The 18,245-nt window shown below is 41.2% G+C and overlaps 1 protein-coding gene across 3 annotated transcripts in view; it reads left to right on the forward strand.

Annotated features, from left to right (window-relative positions):
- The window catches only part of LOC111865770 (sodium/potassium/calcium exchanger Nckx30C), a 267,900-nt gene that overhangs the window by 24,155 nt on the left and 225,500 nt on the right, over positions 1-18,245 (forward strand). For 2 of the 3 annotated variants that reach the window (XM_033751953.1, XM_023854038.2), the window contains exon 2: positions 7,917-7,940. The exons of the other annotated variant lie outside the window; for it this stretch is intronic. In XM_033751953.1, coding sequence (XP_033607844.1) covers positions 7,917-7,940 — 24 coding nt within the window. The remainder of the gene's footprint in view (positions 1-7,916; positions 7,941-18,245) is intronic. 3 annotated transcript variants of the gene reach the window in all.

The raw sequence follows: 18,245 nt of genomic DNA on the forward strand, positions 1-18,245 counted from the left end.
ACGTGTGAAGAAAATAACGGATTCTAGTTCGGATGACAGGATTTATTAGCACCTTCGTTACACTGTCTCTCGTAATTGTAATTAATACAGAGCTATCACTGATATACATAATTTGCAGTTCAACTTTGCACACCCACTAGGATTCTCCGTCTTCTCTAGTCGTCTCCTGGCAACGGATCCCAACATAGAAACTAGCCCTTCAAGTCATTATGAAGTCTTCTTGTTATTTCATCTTCAATTATTCTGTAATCCTCTGTCCTAATCTGTACTCAATTAATCTTCATAATTCACTAAGAACACGGTCAGGCCGCTCCATAGCTCAAGCGGTTAGTCGCTGGCTTCCCAACGCGGCTGCCCGGTTTCGATCCTGGGTCTGGTCAAGTGGGATTTATGATGGACAAATTGGCGCTGGGGTGGGTTCACTCCGGGTACTTCGGGGTCCCTGCCAATCTTCATTTCACCAAATTCTCCATCATCATAATCACCCGGGGCAGGTACAGTAGGCCAACCAGTGGCCGCTGTGCCGAGTGGACCCAGTTGGACTCCACCCCTCACTAAGAGGACTTAAAAAAAGAAAGACACGCTTTATTTTCGTCCTTGTACTTTCAACTGCTAAACCCTCCTGGACTCTTTTCTCGTAACGTCTTCGTGTCCTTGACTCACGGCTTCTCGGCTATGATTCGCTGCAAGTCAAAGTCAAAGTCACATTGCCACTGACAGTCAGTCAGCCAATCAGTCAGTCAGTAAGTCATGGTGTCGAGCCCATGTGGGGCTCATGACCAGATATCTGTTTGACAGATACAGTCTTGTGTTTGTGGGCTCCCTCTCTGACAAGAGGACGGGCCTGTCATTTGCATATGCTGCAAACGTCAATCTCTGTGACCTATAAACCTTCGGTACGGACTCCATAGAAATAATCTATTATTGTAGATGGTTTTACAGTTTTGTTGTTTAGCGTTGGGTATGGCGCGTACCACATTGAAAATAAATCACGTGATAGCTTTCTCGCCAGTCCATTGGCGCGCTGTCTGTTGCCTAGCAACGAGCTGTAAACATTCGTCCCATTTTTGCGTGCGCGTATTGCGCGGTTGTTTATCGAGCCGTTGCCTGTCAATGCGTTGACATGTCATAGTATTCTAACTATAGCTTATGGGAAGACGTGGTGTCATACCCGTAGAAATAACTGCTATTGATACTCACATCAATTTAGTAAAGGCTTTCTTGAAAATTTTGCAGTCTACTGTTTTTTGAATATAAAGTAAAGTAAAGCTATCCCTGTACCAGGCCTTGAAGGCCCATAGGGTTGTGAGACGTTGAGGGTCCCACATTATCTAGACAATCGGCTCAAAGATGGCGGTAAGGTTGTCAGCCTTACGCGCCGGCCGCGCTTTACTCCCTAGGAAAATTATTTAATTAATTCCTGGTACTCATTTCTGTTAGAGGCTGAGTAAACCCCAGGGCCTAGTACGGCTGGAAGGATTAGGTCAACTGAAAAAATCCAGTGACCTCATCAGGACTTGAACCCGCGACCTCTGGCAGTTTATTTTAACATATTGTCACAGCGCTTTGCAGCCAATTTTATTTCTGTTATAGTGTGGTATCATTTCGTGGCGGGTTACTTTGCTCATATCTTGGGGAATGTATCCTGCCTCCAGCTAGCAGGACTGCAATACACTCGGAATGCATTAACTTTAACATACGGCACTTTAAGATCCAATACCCGGAGTCGTCGATTCCTTTGACTGAACGTTTGAGGTGCATATTTATTGCCCCTGGCCGGTCACGGTAGCCCAGTGGTCTAAGGCATGCACTGTGTTCGCTCTCTCGGAAAAATGGATCGTGGATTCGAATCCCAATTAAGGCATGGATCTTTGGCATGTGTATGCGTTTAATCTGTACTATTGGTGTCCTGTGTTTAGGCAGCGGCCTTGCGACGAGCTGATCACTCGTTCAAGGAGTCCTGCCTTCTGTGAGAATTAATTACGGAAGTAAATAAGAGGCCATGGTCCTGAATGGGATGGAGGAACCATTGAAAAAAAATTAGACGAAAGTGACTGGTTACCAACAAGCCCCGACCGCTTTACCCCGCCCGTCGTCCATTTTGTAGCCTGGTGTCCATACTGGCAGAGCCATCTGGATCACTTCTTTGTGTTGTTAGTCTCTTTTAATTACTGTTTTGTATGACTGCAGAGATTACACGAAGAGTAAGTTTGATCACATCATATGTCAAACGGAACCCTTTCCAGATTTGTAATTAATTTTGCCTCTAATTACGTAATTAGGCCTGTAGGTAGATGCAGATACTTTTTATTCGAAATTTGATGGCAGTTTTCAGACAGGAGGTTCCGCAGCAATACATTGTGCCCATACGGGTATTGGCTGTAACCTGTGCTCCTGCAGTCCCATTAATCACATCGCGACAGCACTTAAAGGAAGCCAATTAGTCCTACAAAGCTAGAAGCACCACATGAAATCGGCACACATTTCGACCGTGAGTGCGCTATACATTTTACTGAATTCACAGCTATCAGCGTGATTGATGTCAATCCGTTATTTGAGTACTGTGAGTTCGGTCAACTCTTATATTCGCATTTATAGATGATTAGAAAATGTTTAAATATTTAAGTATATGTAAACAGCAATGAATATGAAACGTGGTGCCCTTGGTAAAATGTAAAGGTAAGGTGAAACTATCCCTGTAACGGGCCGTGAAGGGTCATAATTCTGTGAGACGTCGATGCTCTCACATTTTCCCTAGACAATCGGCTCACAGATGGCGGTGAGGTTATCAGCTTAACGCACCGGCCGCCCTTTACCCCCGTGAATATTCCTGGCACTCATTTCTGTTAGAGGCTAAATGGACTCCCAGGGCCATAGTGTGTGTCAACATTGAGGGGCACGCGGTAGCGTAGTTGGTTGAGGCACTATGCTACAAGCCGGAAGGTCGAGGGTTCAAGTCACGATGTGGTCATTGGATTTTTTCAGTCGACCTAATCCTTCCAGCCGTACTAGGCCCTGGGGTTTACTCAGCCTCTAACAGAAATGAGTATCAGGAATTAGTTAAATAATTTTCCTGTGGAGTAAAGCTCGGCCGACGCGTAAGGCCGACAACCTTACAGCCATTTTTGAGCCGATTGTCTAGATAATGTGGAAGCCTCAACATCTCACAACCCTATGGGTCTTCACGGCCCGATACAAGGATAGCTTTACTTTTACTTTTACATGAGTATATGCTAATTTTTCAATTCGGTTTGTATAGTAGTGTAAATCGTGCACTTTTAATCTAAGGGAAGAGAAAAAATTACAGACTTTTGAAAGAGAATGCGCAGGAAAACATCTGGATTTAATAGTGAGAAGGAAGATAGTAATTTGGATATTCCCTCTACACAACGAAGAGCTTGGTGATTTACATATCCCGCTTAGGAACTAACTGTTAAGATATTTCTATAGATAATGCTGTTATGGGCTGTGTTTTAAACAGAATGAAGGAGTCAAGAAATGTTTATATCATTTTGGAAACAGGAATATATTAAGAGTGTTTAGTTTAAAAACTTGGACGTAGATGGAAGAATAACGTAGCTCAGAAACGTGTCATGGCAGGCTGTGCTCTTAGCAGCAATGAATCTACGAATGCTGATACAGTGTTAGAGCAGGTACGAATTTGGAAAAGGTGATCTTTGTCTGTTTAAAGGGAAGTGACCAGCATTCCCCCAGGGAAACTAGGAAGGCCACATCAAATTTTATTTAGGATCACGGTATTCAGACTGAAGTTTCAGCTGCGTGTCTTTCAGGTACATACATATCTAGAACGTTACTGCCACAACAGCCTTCAATACTAAAGAAATCCAAACCGTGGAATAGATTGTTTTGGATCGCAAAATGACTGAGATGCGAAACACCCTGATTAAAGAGGAAGCTACTGTGGGCTAATTCCCGGAGGGATCGAGGAAAATCACGCAGAATTCTCTCAGATTAGAACAATTGTCTATACATGTCCAAAACCTGTGGAAGCTGTAACTCGATTACTTTCCAAAGATTTAAAATCATCCATGTTTTTTGTCTACTTTCTCTTACCGCTTATTTTCAGTTAGAGAAAACACATTTGAAACACCTTCATGTCTCACAGTACTTACCCCTGAATTGCTTTTTTATTATTTCAAGTTGCACGACCAGACTTTATGTTACAACATATGTGACGCCATTATGTGGGCAATTAAATGGGCATTATGCACGCATATACGCTTTCGTGAGAAGAGGCGGCACTTGGTTAATGGAAGTGAATAATACCGATAGGATCATTCAGTTTACCTGTCGTTATCTTGGTTAAACATTAGAAATTGGAATGTAAATAGTCTGAACACGGCCTAAGTCCTTTTATGCATTCTTTGAAGGAGGCAAAAAAAGAAAGCCTGTTGGAGATATCGTGTGAATTTTGGAGTTTGTTTATTTCAATAAGATTAGTGTCTTCTGGGACTGCTACTATATAGGCTGGTAGACACTTTTCTTTTATTTTCTTTATTGCTAGTGAGGTGGGACTAAGTCCCTTGTACTGCGGCCATTTCTGGCCTATTGTACCAACCCCAGATGATAGGTGAGGGTGATTGTAGAGCAATTGGTGGAATGATGATTGGCAGGTGAAACCGAAGTACTCGGAGAAAACCTGCCCCAGCGTCACTTTGTCCACCACAAATCCCACTTGACCAGACTCGGGATCAAACTCGGGCCGCCGCGGTGAGAAGCCAGAGACTAACCGCTTGAGCTATGGCGTGGCTCAAATTTTAGCTCGGATAGTGCGCTTACTGTGAATCTGACTATACCTTTTCTTTCCTCTGTAACATTTTTCGTTTAAAATTACCGGAATAAACCTCCAAGCTGAAGATTACCGAGGTCATCTTGTGGCATAAGTGATATTCAACTGTAATAATACTTCATTCTGGCTGAATCTTCCGCTTTCAGTGTCATAATACAGAGATGAGGCATACGGGCGTCATTAAACCCTGAATTTTAGAGGCTTTGCCAGATTCAAGTAATTTTTTTCCTCGGCACTACAGTCCCAGTGGGCCTAGGCCTACCTCCATGAACTTCTCCGTTCACTTCGGTTTTTCTAGATCTTACACATTCGGTAGGACTCCTTGGGCGGGTGATCAGCTCGTCGCAAGGCCTCTACCTGTACACAAACACAGAAAAACACACACACACAAACTAAACATCCATGCCCTGAGTGGAATTCGAACCCACGATCCCGGTTTACAAGCGAGCGAGCCTATTAGAGCATATAGTTATATATACGAAACTGCAAGACCTGAAGCTTTAACGGCGAATAAATATAACAACATCTTTTCCTATGATCAGCCACTTCAAAGCTGATAGAAAAATCAAAGTTCCGGACATCTGTCTCCGGCGTCATGTGAGCGGCATGATTCCTTGTCGTTACATAGGCAACGGCGTATAAACATTCTGCACACCGAACTTGATGATGTACTCCTTGGGCGAGCGATCAGCCTGTCTCAAGGCCGCTACCTAAACACAGGACAACACAAACACAGAATAAACACATACGCATACCAAACATATATTCCCTGAGTGGGATTCGTACCCACGATCCCAGCATCAGATCGAGCGAAGTCAGTTCATGCCTTAGACCGCGCAACTTCTGTGATCGGCGTTTGTTTCCTAGTAGCGTCTATTATCGAGGTAATTAATGGCAACATACACTCATATACACCACAAAAGATTGTATTATTCTTCTTTTGAATACGCTTGAAGTAAACGGAAGGCGCATATGAATAGAGTTCACTCAAACCTGTCTTAGGATATTCATGGAGATGTGAATTCAAGCTGTTAAATAGCCGTCGCGTTACCTGCATGGAGTTGTCAGGTCTCCACTTTCGGTTTTCTGCTTGTTTAGATTGGAGCCCTCGCCCGAATTTTAATGAGCTCATCTCTATGTATATCTTCTAAACGTATATATGTTTTGCAAAGGAAAGGGACTCTTCAAATCTTCGTAAACTAAGCCACGTTCAGTTACAAATACTGCATATATTTCATATAAAAATATCAGTAATCAGTGTATGGGGGCACGCTGTAGCGCAGTTAAGACACTTTGCTAAAAGACGGAAGGTCGCGGGTTCGATCCTCGATGACGTCATTTCAATTGAATAATCGTTCCAGTCGCATTATGGCTTTGGGTCGATTCAGCCGCCAACAGAAATTAGTGCCAGAAATGTTCCTGGGAGTATAGAATGGCAGGCGCGTAAGGCTGACCTCACCGCCATCTATCAGCCGTTTGTGTAGAAAACGTGGGAGACTTGACTTGTCACAGCACTATGGGCCTCCGCGGCCTGTTGCAGGGATAATTTTACATTATTTAATCATGTTATAAATATTGCGCACTAAAACAGAAGAAGGTTCACTCGTTCGTGACCCAGTACATAACTTAGGTTCATGCAAGGCCACGCCATAGCTCAAGCGGTTAGTCGCTGGCTTCCCACCGCGGCGGCCCGGGTTCGATCCCGGGTCTGGTCAAGTGGGATTTGTGGTGGACAAAGTGGCGCTGGGGCGGGTTTTCTCCGAGTACTTCGGTTTCCCCTGCCAATCTTCATTCCACCAATTGCTCCACAATCACCCTCACCTATCATCTGGGGCTGGTACAATAGGCCAGAAGTGGCCAAGGTACGAGGGACTTAGTCCCACCCCACTAGCAATAAAAAAATAGGTTCATGCAACGGGTTGATTCTTGACAGTTTGTTGCTATGGTAATCCCAGACTGCGTAATTGTAAAACAAAGCGTATTATCTACATATATAGTTATGTGTATGTGAGGATATTTGATTCACTTAAAACGGTTACTATTACGTGACGCGTCGCTGGTTCTTATAAGGTCAAAGGTAGGTAAAGGCATCCCTGTAAGAGGCCGAGGAGGCCAATAAGGTTATGAGAGGTCGAGGTCCCCACATTTTCTAAACAATCGGCTCACAGATGGCGGTGAGTTGCCAGCCTTAAGCTCCGGCCGCCCTTTACTTCCAGGAATATTCCTGGTACTCATTTCTGTTAGAGGCTGGGTCATCCCCAGGGCCATAGTACGGCTGTAAGGATTAGGTCAATTGAAAATATCCACCTCATAGGAATTCGATCCCGCGACCTTCAGGCTTGTAGCATAGTGCTTCAACCAACTACGCTACCACATGCCCCCACTGGTTCCTATAAACGAATATATTATTGCAGAATTTTAAGAGTTTTAGAGTAGGTTCCTTCCTGTTTTCCGAAATAAAGACGTAGTTTTACTTTTGTATCGAAATTGTTGCTGTGTTAAATTTCGAGATCTCATGTAAACCATTCGATATTCTGTAATGGAAGAACAGAGCGTATACTCATATTACAGCCCTGTAGAGAATTACAATGCCGTGACGTCGTGTAGATATTGTGTTAACTGACGTTTCTCCTAAAAGTCAATTAACACAATACCTACACGGCGCAACATCCAAGAAAAACAAATTTCTTCATAGACACCGCCGTGAAAACCTCAAATCTTGCTGTAGAGAATTGTCTCTCAATAGAACGTTACTGAAACACCAGCACTTCGCCTGCCGGTATAATACAATCTACAGAGGTTTAATAATGTGATGAAATTACTCATGAGAGATATACAGTACAAATCTTAAATTGAGATTTAAGATTTCTTTCATTTTCCATCATAAGAATGGGATAGGGAACGCCTTGGTGACAGCCAGTTACTGTTTTTCTTTTCTTAGGTTTTATCCCATTAACTATATAAACTCTGCTCTTTCCGAACGGAGTATGAGGTTGAGTTGTAACTCCTGCTTTTCCTTTCTCTATGTGTGTCTTATGTCCATGTGTTCTGTCTTCTCTGTATTCGTTTGCTGGGACTAAAGACAAATATCATTTTCCGTTTCCAGCACCAGAGTGCAGCACAAACGCTGGTGAGTGTCTTCCCTTTGCTTACTTCCTTTCATCTTATTAGAGGATTGCATCTCATTTATCTTCTTATACAACTTAATAAAGTTATTTGAAAGTTTGAAATCGTTTATTTGATTCGTGATCGGGCATAATTTGCACTGTGATGTAGTTGCACGCTTCTAGTTAGCACAATTTTGCACCAGTAAGCATGGCCCCTGTAAGGGCTTTCTCTTACACACCGTGTTTCACTATAGTAGCTTATTATTATTATACACTGCATTTTGAACATTTTAAGTTGGAATGCCTTTCTCCGGTATTTGGGAACAGTAGGATTAGAATTCGAGTCTTACACTATTCAAGCTATTCGCAAAGTCCTGTGGACCTTCCGAATGACTTGGATTGCACACTGATAACGTTCTTCTGTGGTATGTGTGTGAGAGCTTTCCTTTCCTCTTTAGAGATATTTATCTTGTGTCTGACCGGTTCATGAAGTGGTAATATCTTTCACCTTATTTAATGTAAAGATTTGAGATGTGTTTTCAATTGGTTTTACATAATTTGCAAACTCATGCAAAACGTAATATTTATGATGTAGAGTTAATACACGTATATCATGTCATGAAAGAATTCCAAGGTGGGATACGATTTTTAGTACAGCGAATGATTTCTATGTTTGTGCTCATGGAACTTCTAGATTTGATCTTAATTGTATGCATCCTGTTGTGTATCATATAGAGGATATGTAGAGTAAGCACAGTCTACACAACAATATTTCTGAAAGAACAACAAAATGGACACACATTCTGTTGAAGTATTAATGTCTATTTTGTCGTTCTTTTCAGAAATATTGTTGTGTAGACTGTGCTTACTGTATACTTCATATATTCTCGATTTGATGACAGCTCAAGTTTAATAAGCAGACATCACCGAGCAAACTGGCTCAGTCGATACCGAATCTGACTTTTATTAGGAAGGTGTGTAGTTCGAGTTTTGGCCAGGACACAGTCTACCTTGAGAGAGTTTCGTGTTTTTACTCATTTTGTATAGGCAAATGCCAAAACAATATCTTGAAATAGGCCACGTCCGCTTCCTTCCAGATCTTTTTCAAATTCATCATTCATTAATCATCCTACTATTTTATCTGACTTATCGAGGAATTTGGATGGCTCTGTCGGTATAGCGACGGGCTACTGACCGAAAAGCCCGGGTTTAATTCCCGACATGACAAGATTTGCTCTCCTCCGCAGCGTCCAGACCGGCTCTGGGGCCCAGCCAACCTCCTGTCAAAATGGGTACTAGAGGTGGTAAAGCTGCCGGGGCGCGAGGCTTACCACTTCCATCTAATGCCTAGATTAAGTATGTTGGAGCTCCAATACTCCATATACCTTCATGTCATAGTGCTTAATTAAGTAAGCACAAGGACAACTTAACAATTTTTACCTTTTAATCTGACCTATCGACACCGTCATTAAATAAGTAATAAATAAAAACCAAAGAATATCGAAGTGTGAAGAATGCAACTGAGGCGTGTTGTATTCATTGGCTTTACAAATTGAAACACAAATGTCCCTCAAGATCTGTACATGTGTCTGAGTTATCGTCCTTACGAAATTCATATTATCTAACAATTAAATGATCAGAATAAAATGTCGTTTCTCAATTTCTGTCCTAAAAATTCAGGATAAAGATGCAGGTATGTCAGTTTTGTTGATAACACCTAATTACGTCCATATTCATCTCAGCGGACTGCCTGAATAGCATCCCTCTTGTCCGTGCCTCGGGACGTCTTTTTCTAGCCAAAGAAAAATTCTTTCCGTCTGCGCCAACAAAGCGTTTTACAAGAAAACTGTTATCTGTAAGCTCTCATTGAATCACAGGATAATTTTCCATTATTACTGAAACTACGTACACTTACGGGTATGTTCGTGCACTTGCAACTACGTGGCATATATGCAAAACACAGTCTTCAGTGCAGCGCCGTGGATTCTGGCTGAAACGCCACATGTTCCTCGTGGTCTCACGAGTTAAACATCATGTTTCGACCATACAGCAGCCATCATCAGTATATATTATCTACACGTATGTGCTTAGTGTGTCTTAGAGCGTGAAGTCTGTACGTATATTCTTTTACTTAAGAAGTCAAATTTGTCCCTGTGTTTAATCACTTAAGCACTATGCCATGAAAACAAAGGGGGGGGGTGAAAGTATAGCTCCATCTTTCTTGACTTTACCCCCGGGTAAACAACCTCCGGTACCCCAGATAGGCGGCTGGGTGAACTTCAAGTCCATCTGGACGTTGTGGAGAAGAGAAAATTCTAACACTGACGGGAATCGATCCCGGGCCGTCCATCCCGTAGCCCGTCACAATTTACAATTTACGTAGACCATATATATGCTTGACGATAGCTCATGTATGGCCTAAACATGTAGCTTAGTTCATAAGAGGACATGGAATGCGAAGTGTGTCAGTCAGAAATCAAGATGCTGTAGTGAAGACGGTGTTGTGCATAGGCATAATCACGTGATGTAGCTATTGCAGTAGGATAGGACGTACAACTTCTTGTACTCCACTTTCGCTTTCACTTCAAGCGATACCAGTGGCGGACCATATGTATTAAGAAATATCGGGAGGTTGACAATATTAGATCTGAATTTTTCACGGCGGCTAAGATTGATAAAATCCGTCAGTTTTTTTTTTATTTACCGACCTTTCGGGGACCATCTCTGCCCACGTCATCACGTGACATTCGAACCTGCTGATGGGGACGGAGGCTGTCCCTGGAACGTGAGTAATTTTTAACCAACTCACACAGATGATTGCCAGAAAAGATTTTTATTGATAATATCTCTTCACCGATGAAGCCTAGTATACTGATGTTTGTGGAGCCTTATATGCTTGGTAGCGATATACAGTAGTAATTAAGAACAACTAATATGCCCGTGCAGAAAAATCGGCACTACAGTTTCAGAAAATATTTTGTTAATCACAGTGGTTAATTATGGTCCATGCATCCTCAGCTCGGTGTAGTAGACTTTTTGAATCAGCCTATAATGCGACTTCCTGAATATCCTGTAGCCTTTCCCTACTCTTCTATCCGGAAGTTTTCATTTTCACCCCCTCCATCAATCCTTCGTCCTCACCGGATCCATGTCGAGGGGCGCTGAGACGTTTGTGGCTTGGTTGTCGATTCTGTGACGTGGATGTGAAACCGGGGCAAGATCTGCTCCTGATCCATTAAGGGCGGTTACTCGAACCGGTTGTTCTTAAGAGCCCCAGAGTGAGTGGCATGTTTATCCAGATTGTGTTTGCTTGTTGTTAGTTCAAAACCTTTCATCTGCTTCTCTTCTCATCTCCTACACGTCCCCACGCTTGCACTTCACCTTATCAACCGAGACCACTCCTTCGTTATGTTTGTGTAATTTAAATTTTTTATTGTTTTTCATTGAACCCTATTTCCAATTGACCTTAACTCTATTAAATAAGATCTAAAAGTTCGTGACAACGATATATTAACACAATTACTAATCTGCGGACATTATCCATATTGCTGTTTTTATTTGAAACAACTCTGTGTCCGTCCTCAGGTAAATAGGGCGACTAATCAATAGAACTAGTCCCTATCTGCGGAGATACAGTCTAACTGAGCAGGCCTAATATCTCAAGACAGAGGCAGAGTCCAGTATCTGAAATGTTTTTTTAAATAAATTTGACAGGGGCGTGAAGCTAAACTACCTCATTTCCATCTGCTGCCGAGGATTTTGATGCGTGGAGCTTGAACTCCTTGGTCCACGGTTCAAAATTCATGATGAGGGATCACTTAATTCTTATTAATGCCCTTCATCGAAAAGTGCACAGATAGTAGATATCTCATATCTATATTTGAGGCAAAATGGTCATGCAAAATATTCTTTAGGAACAAAATTTTGCAAAGCCTGCTGAAGGTAACAGTCCTAATAATATTGATTCTTGTATGTAGATCTTAATTCTTATATTAAAATTATTATCTTTGCAAGAATTTTAGATGAAATAACTCATATTTAAGAACACAATATTAACCGAAGAGTAAAGGCATTTAGGCCGCTAAGAATTCAGAAATCAGATGGAGAGAAGAAGGAACGTCCATTTAGTTTTTATAGTAGAACATATAGTATTCATGTTATGAAATTAACTTCGTTAAAATATAAGCAAAGCTTTTATAAAGCGCCATATTGATTCATATGAAATGCAAAATGGCTTCTAGTCTTCTGTAAGAGGCAATTAAATGCTACTTAGCAATTCTATTTATTCATATTCCTTATTGCTGTAAATACACACTCAGTAATTGTAACAAGGATTAATAAATTCTAAGGGTAGAACATTCCTTTATAGATTTAAACTGTTTAGTAAATTACAATAAAAAATAAACATGATTAACATTCTGCAGTTACGAACAAGAGATTCGAATGCATTACATTTGGTTTCCTGATTTCAATTTTGATGGTTTTATGCGTAACTTTTTCTTTAGTTTAACTAAAACGCAGGTTCACATTAACTTATTTGCATGAATCAAGCTCAGAATAACAGTGACGTAAGCGTAAAGCGAGCTGTACTGTGCAGTCTAGCACACGTAGATCCAGTAACAGAGGTTAGAGAGCTTGTATTTCATTGCTCGTGCAACACGTAACAGCACCAGCTAGAGCAGTGTTCCTTTCGGATTACAAACAGCAAGAGTTGCATGCACTACGCTACTTGCTTTAGTCGTATTTTACAGAATACGTACTCTGATTACACGCAGGCTCCACACAGGCTCCACACAGGCAAAGTGCTTCCTTACGATGTCTCCAGCAACTATATGTAATGCAGCCTACAATTAACAATTGTTTCTTATTTATTTCTAACATTTAAATATGGAGTTAAGTATTATTGTTGTTCTTCTGCTTCCCTGTATTATACTGTTGAACGTGGAAAGTTGGGAGTTCACCCCGGAACTTCTGCTAGACAAGAGATGTGTAGCATGGAATATTGCTCTTCTGTTTCCCAGTATTATACTGTTGAACGTGGAAAGTTGGGAGTTCATCCCGGAACTTCTGCTAGACAAGAGGTGTGTAGCATGGAATATTGTTCTTCTGCTTCCCTGTATTATACTGTTGAACGTGGAAAGTTGGGAGTTCACCCCGGAACTTCTGCTAGACAAGAGATGTGTAGCATGGAATATTGCTCTTCTGTTTCCCAGTATTATACTGTTGAACGTGGAAAGTTGGGAGTTCATCCCGGAACTTCTGCTAGACAAGAGGTGTGTAGCATGGAATATTGTTCTTCTGCTTCCCTGTATTATACTGTTGAACGTGGAAAGTTGGGAGTTCACCCCGGAACTTCTGCTAGACAAGAGATGTGTAGCATGGAATATCAGTATTTTATGGGCCAGAAATTAAATGAAAAGCGGAAGTTGGATAAATTTATCTGTACAGGCGGAAGAATCGTCACATTTCTCTTCCCAAATGTTTGTGATTATCCTACAACGGTTTCACAGAGAGTAAATATCCACACATAATTCGAAAGTAAAACTCATCTAATATTATCCTGTGTACTGGTTATTTCATCATTACTTCCCCAAACCTTCCCCCCCCAGTTTCAATGGCCGCAGTCCCTGAACGTGTGCAATCCATGCCAGTAAAACTAAATACAGTTGCATTTTTCTTTTCGTTCTTCTAAATGTTTTGCACTGAACAACAGTGCTTCTCTCGTCACAGCATCGTGCACATAGAAAGCATTTTGCGTTTTGTGAATGCTTCCCGCAGACCTCATCTCCGCCGAAATTAATTGAACTGCAGCTAGATGGTTCTAAAGTACATCACAACTGCCAGCTTGATCAATTCAATTCCAGATATCTGTCGGAATAGGCCCCGGTCACGTACATAGAAGCTCAGGCATTGGATCTTACAGCACCGAAGTTTTCTTTGTCCTCACGGAATTATTTATGAGAAGAACGTTACTTTATGACCGACACTTGTATTTTCGCTCTGCAAGATTTAAGATCTTGCTCCATATGAATAAGAAAATAATACTGTTATTCTAAGAGATCTGTGTCAACATTGAGGGGCACATGGTAACGTAGATGGTTGAGGCACTATGCTACAAGCCGGAAGGTTGCGGGTTCAAGTCCCAATGAGGTCATTTAATTTTTTTTTCAGTTGACCTAACCCTTCCAGCCGCACTATGGCCCTGGGGTCGACTCAGCCTCTAACAGAAATGATTACCAGGAATTAATTAAATAATTTTCCTGGGGAGTAAAGCGCGGCCGGCGCGTAAGGCCGACAACCTTACCGCCGTCTTTGAGCCGATTATCTAGATATGTGGGACCCTCAACGTCTCACAACCCTGTGGGCCTTCACGGCCTGTTACAGGGATAGCTTTACTTTTACCTTACTGTGTCAACATTAATTAGGTAAATTTCCTCCCAATTTCTGTGAGGACGAATGGAAAATGTTGGATTATACATCGTTAACTGTAAAAAAAATATTGACAAATAGCAAGGATTTCTTTCATGCTAAGAAGATAATCTCTATTGTAATATGTATGCAACAAAATATAATAGAAAGTGAAATAAAAGAAACATTATAATGTTTCTAATTGATGTAGTAATATCCTTGTTGGCTGGTCAGCCTTTTACACAGATTTCGTCCAAACTCTTGATCATTTTCAATGCAATAAAAGTGGCCATTAAGGTACTAAATAATGAACAACAACTCCACCATTCAGAAACACTATCGAAAATATTCTCAACTGCTGGAGGAATTCCTGGATTTTATGAAATCTAAGGTTCACTATTGTGTTCAGAAAGGCTCGCCGTTAGACCTTATCCTGAACTACTAGAAGTCGTTGACTGACAGTCTGTTTCTGCTAAATTTATTTTAATATTATCCCTTCATTTGCGTGTTAATTTCTTATGCAGTTTATGCCTTTCATAAATGCAATTTAAAACCTCTCACCCTTTTCTGAAATATCCCACAATGCTAAATGTTATCTTCCTTCATTTCACGAGTGTAAGAGTATCGTGTGAAGAGGTAACTTTATCCATTATGTTACTTCCTGTTTCGTACGCCTAAATATTCTCCTTGGTGCCCTGTTTTTAAACACCCTCAATTAATGTGATTCCTTAAGAATGAGAGATAAAATTTGACTCTTGTATAAAACATGTGCGAGAAAATTACACAAAGGGGCCCAAAATATATACACAGTTCAACGTACAAAATATCTGCTTAAATAGCTCAATGGTGTATCTTCGGTTTAAATTTCTATTAAAGTCTGTCTTATAAGTTATCTATGCATCTTTTCAAACTTTAACCGAAGATATATCAATAAATTGTTTAAGCAGACATTCTGTACGTTGAAGTGTGTATTTTGGAGCGTCGCTGTGTAACGGAAAACTCAAAGATGATTTTTTAAAAGCAGCATATGAATCACTTGATGTTTATACATTATTCCTTCAACGACTCTATTACAATTGTGTATGCTAGACATATGAAGTTCATTTAGGGCAGTGAGCTTCTAGTGACTAATGGAGTCGTGTATCTCCCAAATACAAGCCAGAGGCAGTTCATTTGTTAACAAGAATCAAAATCTTTTTCCAAGGAAATAATTCTTGCTCATGGTAATATATTTCTCAACACAGGGCTTTCAGGAAAGCGAATATTGGAGTAGAGTTGACCTTACTGGACCATACGTGTATATTGTGGTAATTTCTTCGACCCCTTGTGGCTCGCCTATGTTCCCAAAGCAGAAAATCTTCTGAAAGTTCTTGTTTTGAAGACAAAATAAGACAATAAAATTAGAGTCCTGAAGGAGTATTCGGAAAATATTGTCACGTGTGGGGGGGGGGGTAGGCGTGACTGATATTGTGAGTTCTAGATCGGATTGATTGAATTTATTAGGCGTCACTATTACAATTTCACTTGAGTATAACAGTTCATACATTTGACTCCTTCTGGATAACGAATCTCACTGTTGTCTGGATCTTGCACTAGCCTCTAGTCTTCTCTTCTTTATCCTTCTGTATTCTTCTGTCGTATTCTGTCTTCTGTTGGTCTGCTCTCTCCCTGAGGTAGGTTCTGCTCTATCCGTATGGAGATCACCTCCTTGAATAGTTCTCTTTTTATGCCTCCGATATAACTGTCGGTTTCTGTATCCGTTGCCTAGGAGACGTCTTCAATAGTTCCTCTGTTGTCCTGATTATTGAGACCTTCGCTACTAAAGTAAGTAAGTAAAAGTATCCCTGTAACAGGCCGTGTAGGCCCACAGGGTTGTGAGATGTTGAGGGTGCCACATTTTCTAGATAATCGGCTCATAGATGGCGGTAAGGTTGTCAGCCTTACGCGCCGGCCGCCCTTTACCCCCACGAATATACCTGGTACTCATTTCTGTTAGAGGTTGAGTCTACCCCAGGCCTGTAGTGCGGTTGGAAGGATTAGGTCAATTGAAAAAATCCCATGACTGCATCGGGACTTGAAACAGCGACCTTCCGGCTTGTAGCATATTGCCTCAACCAACTTCGCTACTATTGTTCTATTATTCTGGTACCGTATCTTAATGCTTTGAGCAACCCGTCACAATATTTGCCATCAGTGTTCCTATGCACTTCCGAGAGTGGTCATATTCAGCAACGTTTAGTGACAGAATGTCACTAATGTGCAGAATAAGCCCGGTTCTTTGTCGGCCGGTTGAGTTAGCGTTGCGGAAGGGTCTGGTGATAAAGAGAGGAAATTATAAAACGAGACACAACTGAAGGTGTTAACCCGGCAGAGCTTGAAGATGATAATTTAGGGAAGCCCGGTTCTCTGTTTGTCTGTCTGCTTTGAATTCCGAGAGGACGGTTCGCCGCTCTTGTGTTTCCTCTCACAATGGCTAAATGAATGCTGGGAGAATTTTGCGGAATGAATGGGATTGTCTTCCTATAAAGACGTTTTCACTATTTAATGGGTTTGGTTTTAACGTTCTTAGTTAGTTCTGAAAAATTCTTAAGGGACTTTCGTGCTCTGTTGTCAGATATTTCGTATATTTTTGTTGAAAAAGTGAGTAAGTATTTAAATAAATTTCTGTGACATTCATGACATTGCAATACTTGTAGTTTTGAAATTCCAAAATGTTGATACTCTTCCTTCTTCACTGATATTTTCTCCTGACGTCGCACAAGCATAGGCACTACAACATAAGGAGGGTTGTCCTTCTGCCAGACCTTCTTTACAAAAATCTTTTCTCTGACACTGAGCGGAGAGCATAAAGTATAAGTGCTTGAAAAAAGTTCTTAATAAAATATTCGTGTTCAATAAAGACGAACTACTCGTAAATGGGCAACTTAGGATTGTGCCCATATAGAGTCACATAGAACTGTTACTGTAGGAACATCCGATAGGCTATGATGTCTGACCGCAGAAGCTTAGATCAAATAGGGGAGACGAGACATTTACGCAGAATTATGGCGGACAAACCTCTTGGAAAATGGCCCGTCTAAATTACCGAGGATATGGTGAGAAGACAAAACGGAGACGAGTCGTCGGCAAATGTCTATTTGGAGAATGTAAGGTCGATATCACTGGCTGAAGAGCGCTTAAAGTTAATGGGCTCTGTAAGATTTGAAGTTTTCACGGCGGTGACTATGAAGAATGCCGTCTTCTGGGATGTGGCGCCATATAGATATTGTATAAACCAACGTTTAGCACCTTCAGGGTAGAAGAAAAAAGAAAAAATTCTGCGAGCAAGGAACCAGCGTGAGCGGGTGGCTGTCGTTGCTTGGTAGCGGCTTTCAACGGCGGACTCTCGCCTTCCACTGGGTTCCCGAACTGTTCCTGGCCTCATCTATCAGCTTCTAACAGCAACAGCTCATAACGACTGAACCGCAGCACGCCTAACTAACTTACTAACAAACTCTTCAATAAATATAGCTCCTAATTAGTCCTGCTTATAACATGTCGGCACGGACAACGTAGAGAACGCCCCTCCTATATTGCAGTGCAACTCTTGCTATGCAATTGTTGCTTTCATGTCTGTTTGTGGAGCCGTTACCTAGCAATGACTATTGTATTGTTGTTTATTTCGCGGTCGTTGCATCGCAACGGGTCCACGTGCCACAATAATATCCTCCCTTCTTAGAATATGTTTGTATTTCGTGCGGTCCTCGCAATAAACAGCGATTATTTCCTTAAACAACAATAAACATTTGGTCTTTGTAATGGAGAAGTAATTTATTTCTTGTGAACTAAGAACTGAATTTTTATATATTATCTAGAAAAAATTCGGTCTTTGACCAGTTAACAGTATATCACAGATTATGATTTGTGTACTTTAAAATACA

This window comes from Cryptotermes secundus, unplaced genomic scaffold (assembly GCF_002891405.2).
Source record: "Cryptotermes secundus unplaced genomic scaffold, Csec_1.0 scaffold612, whole genome shotgun sequence".
Lineage (NCBI taxonomy): Eukaryota > Metazoa > Arthropoda > Insecta > Blattodea > Kalotermitidae > Cryptotermes > Cryptotermes secundus.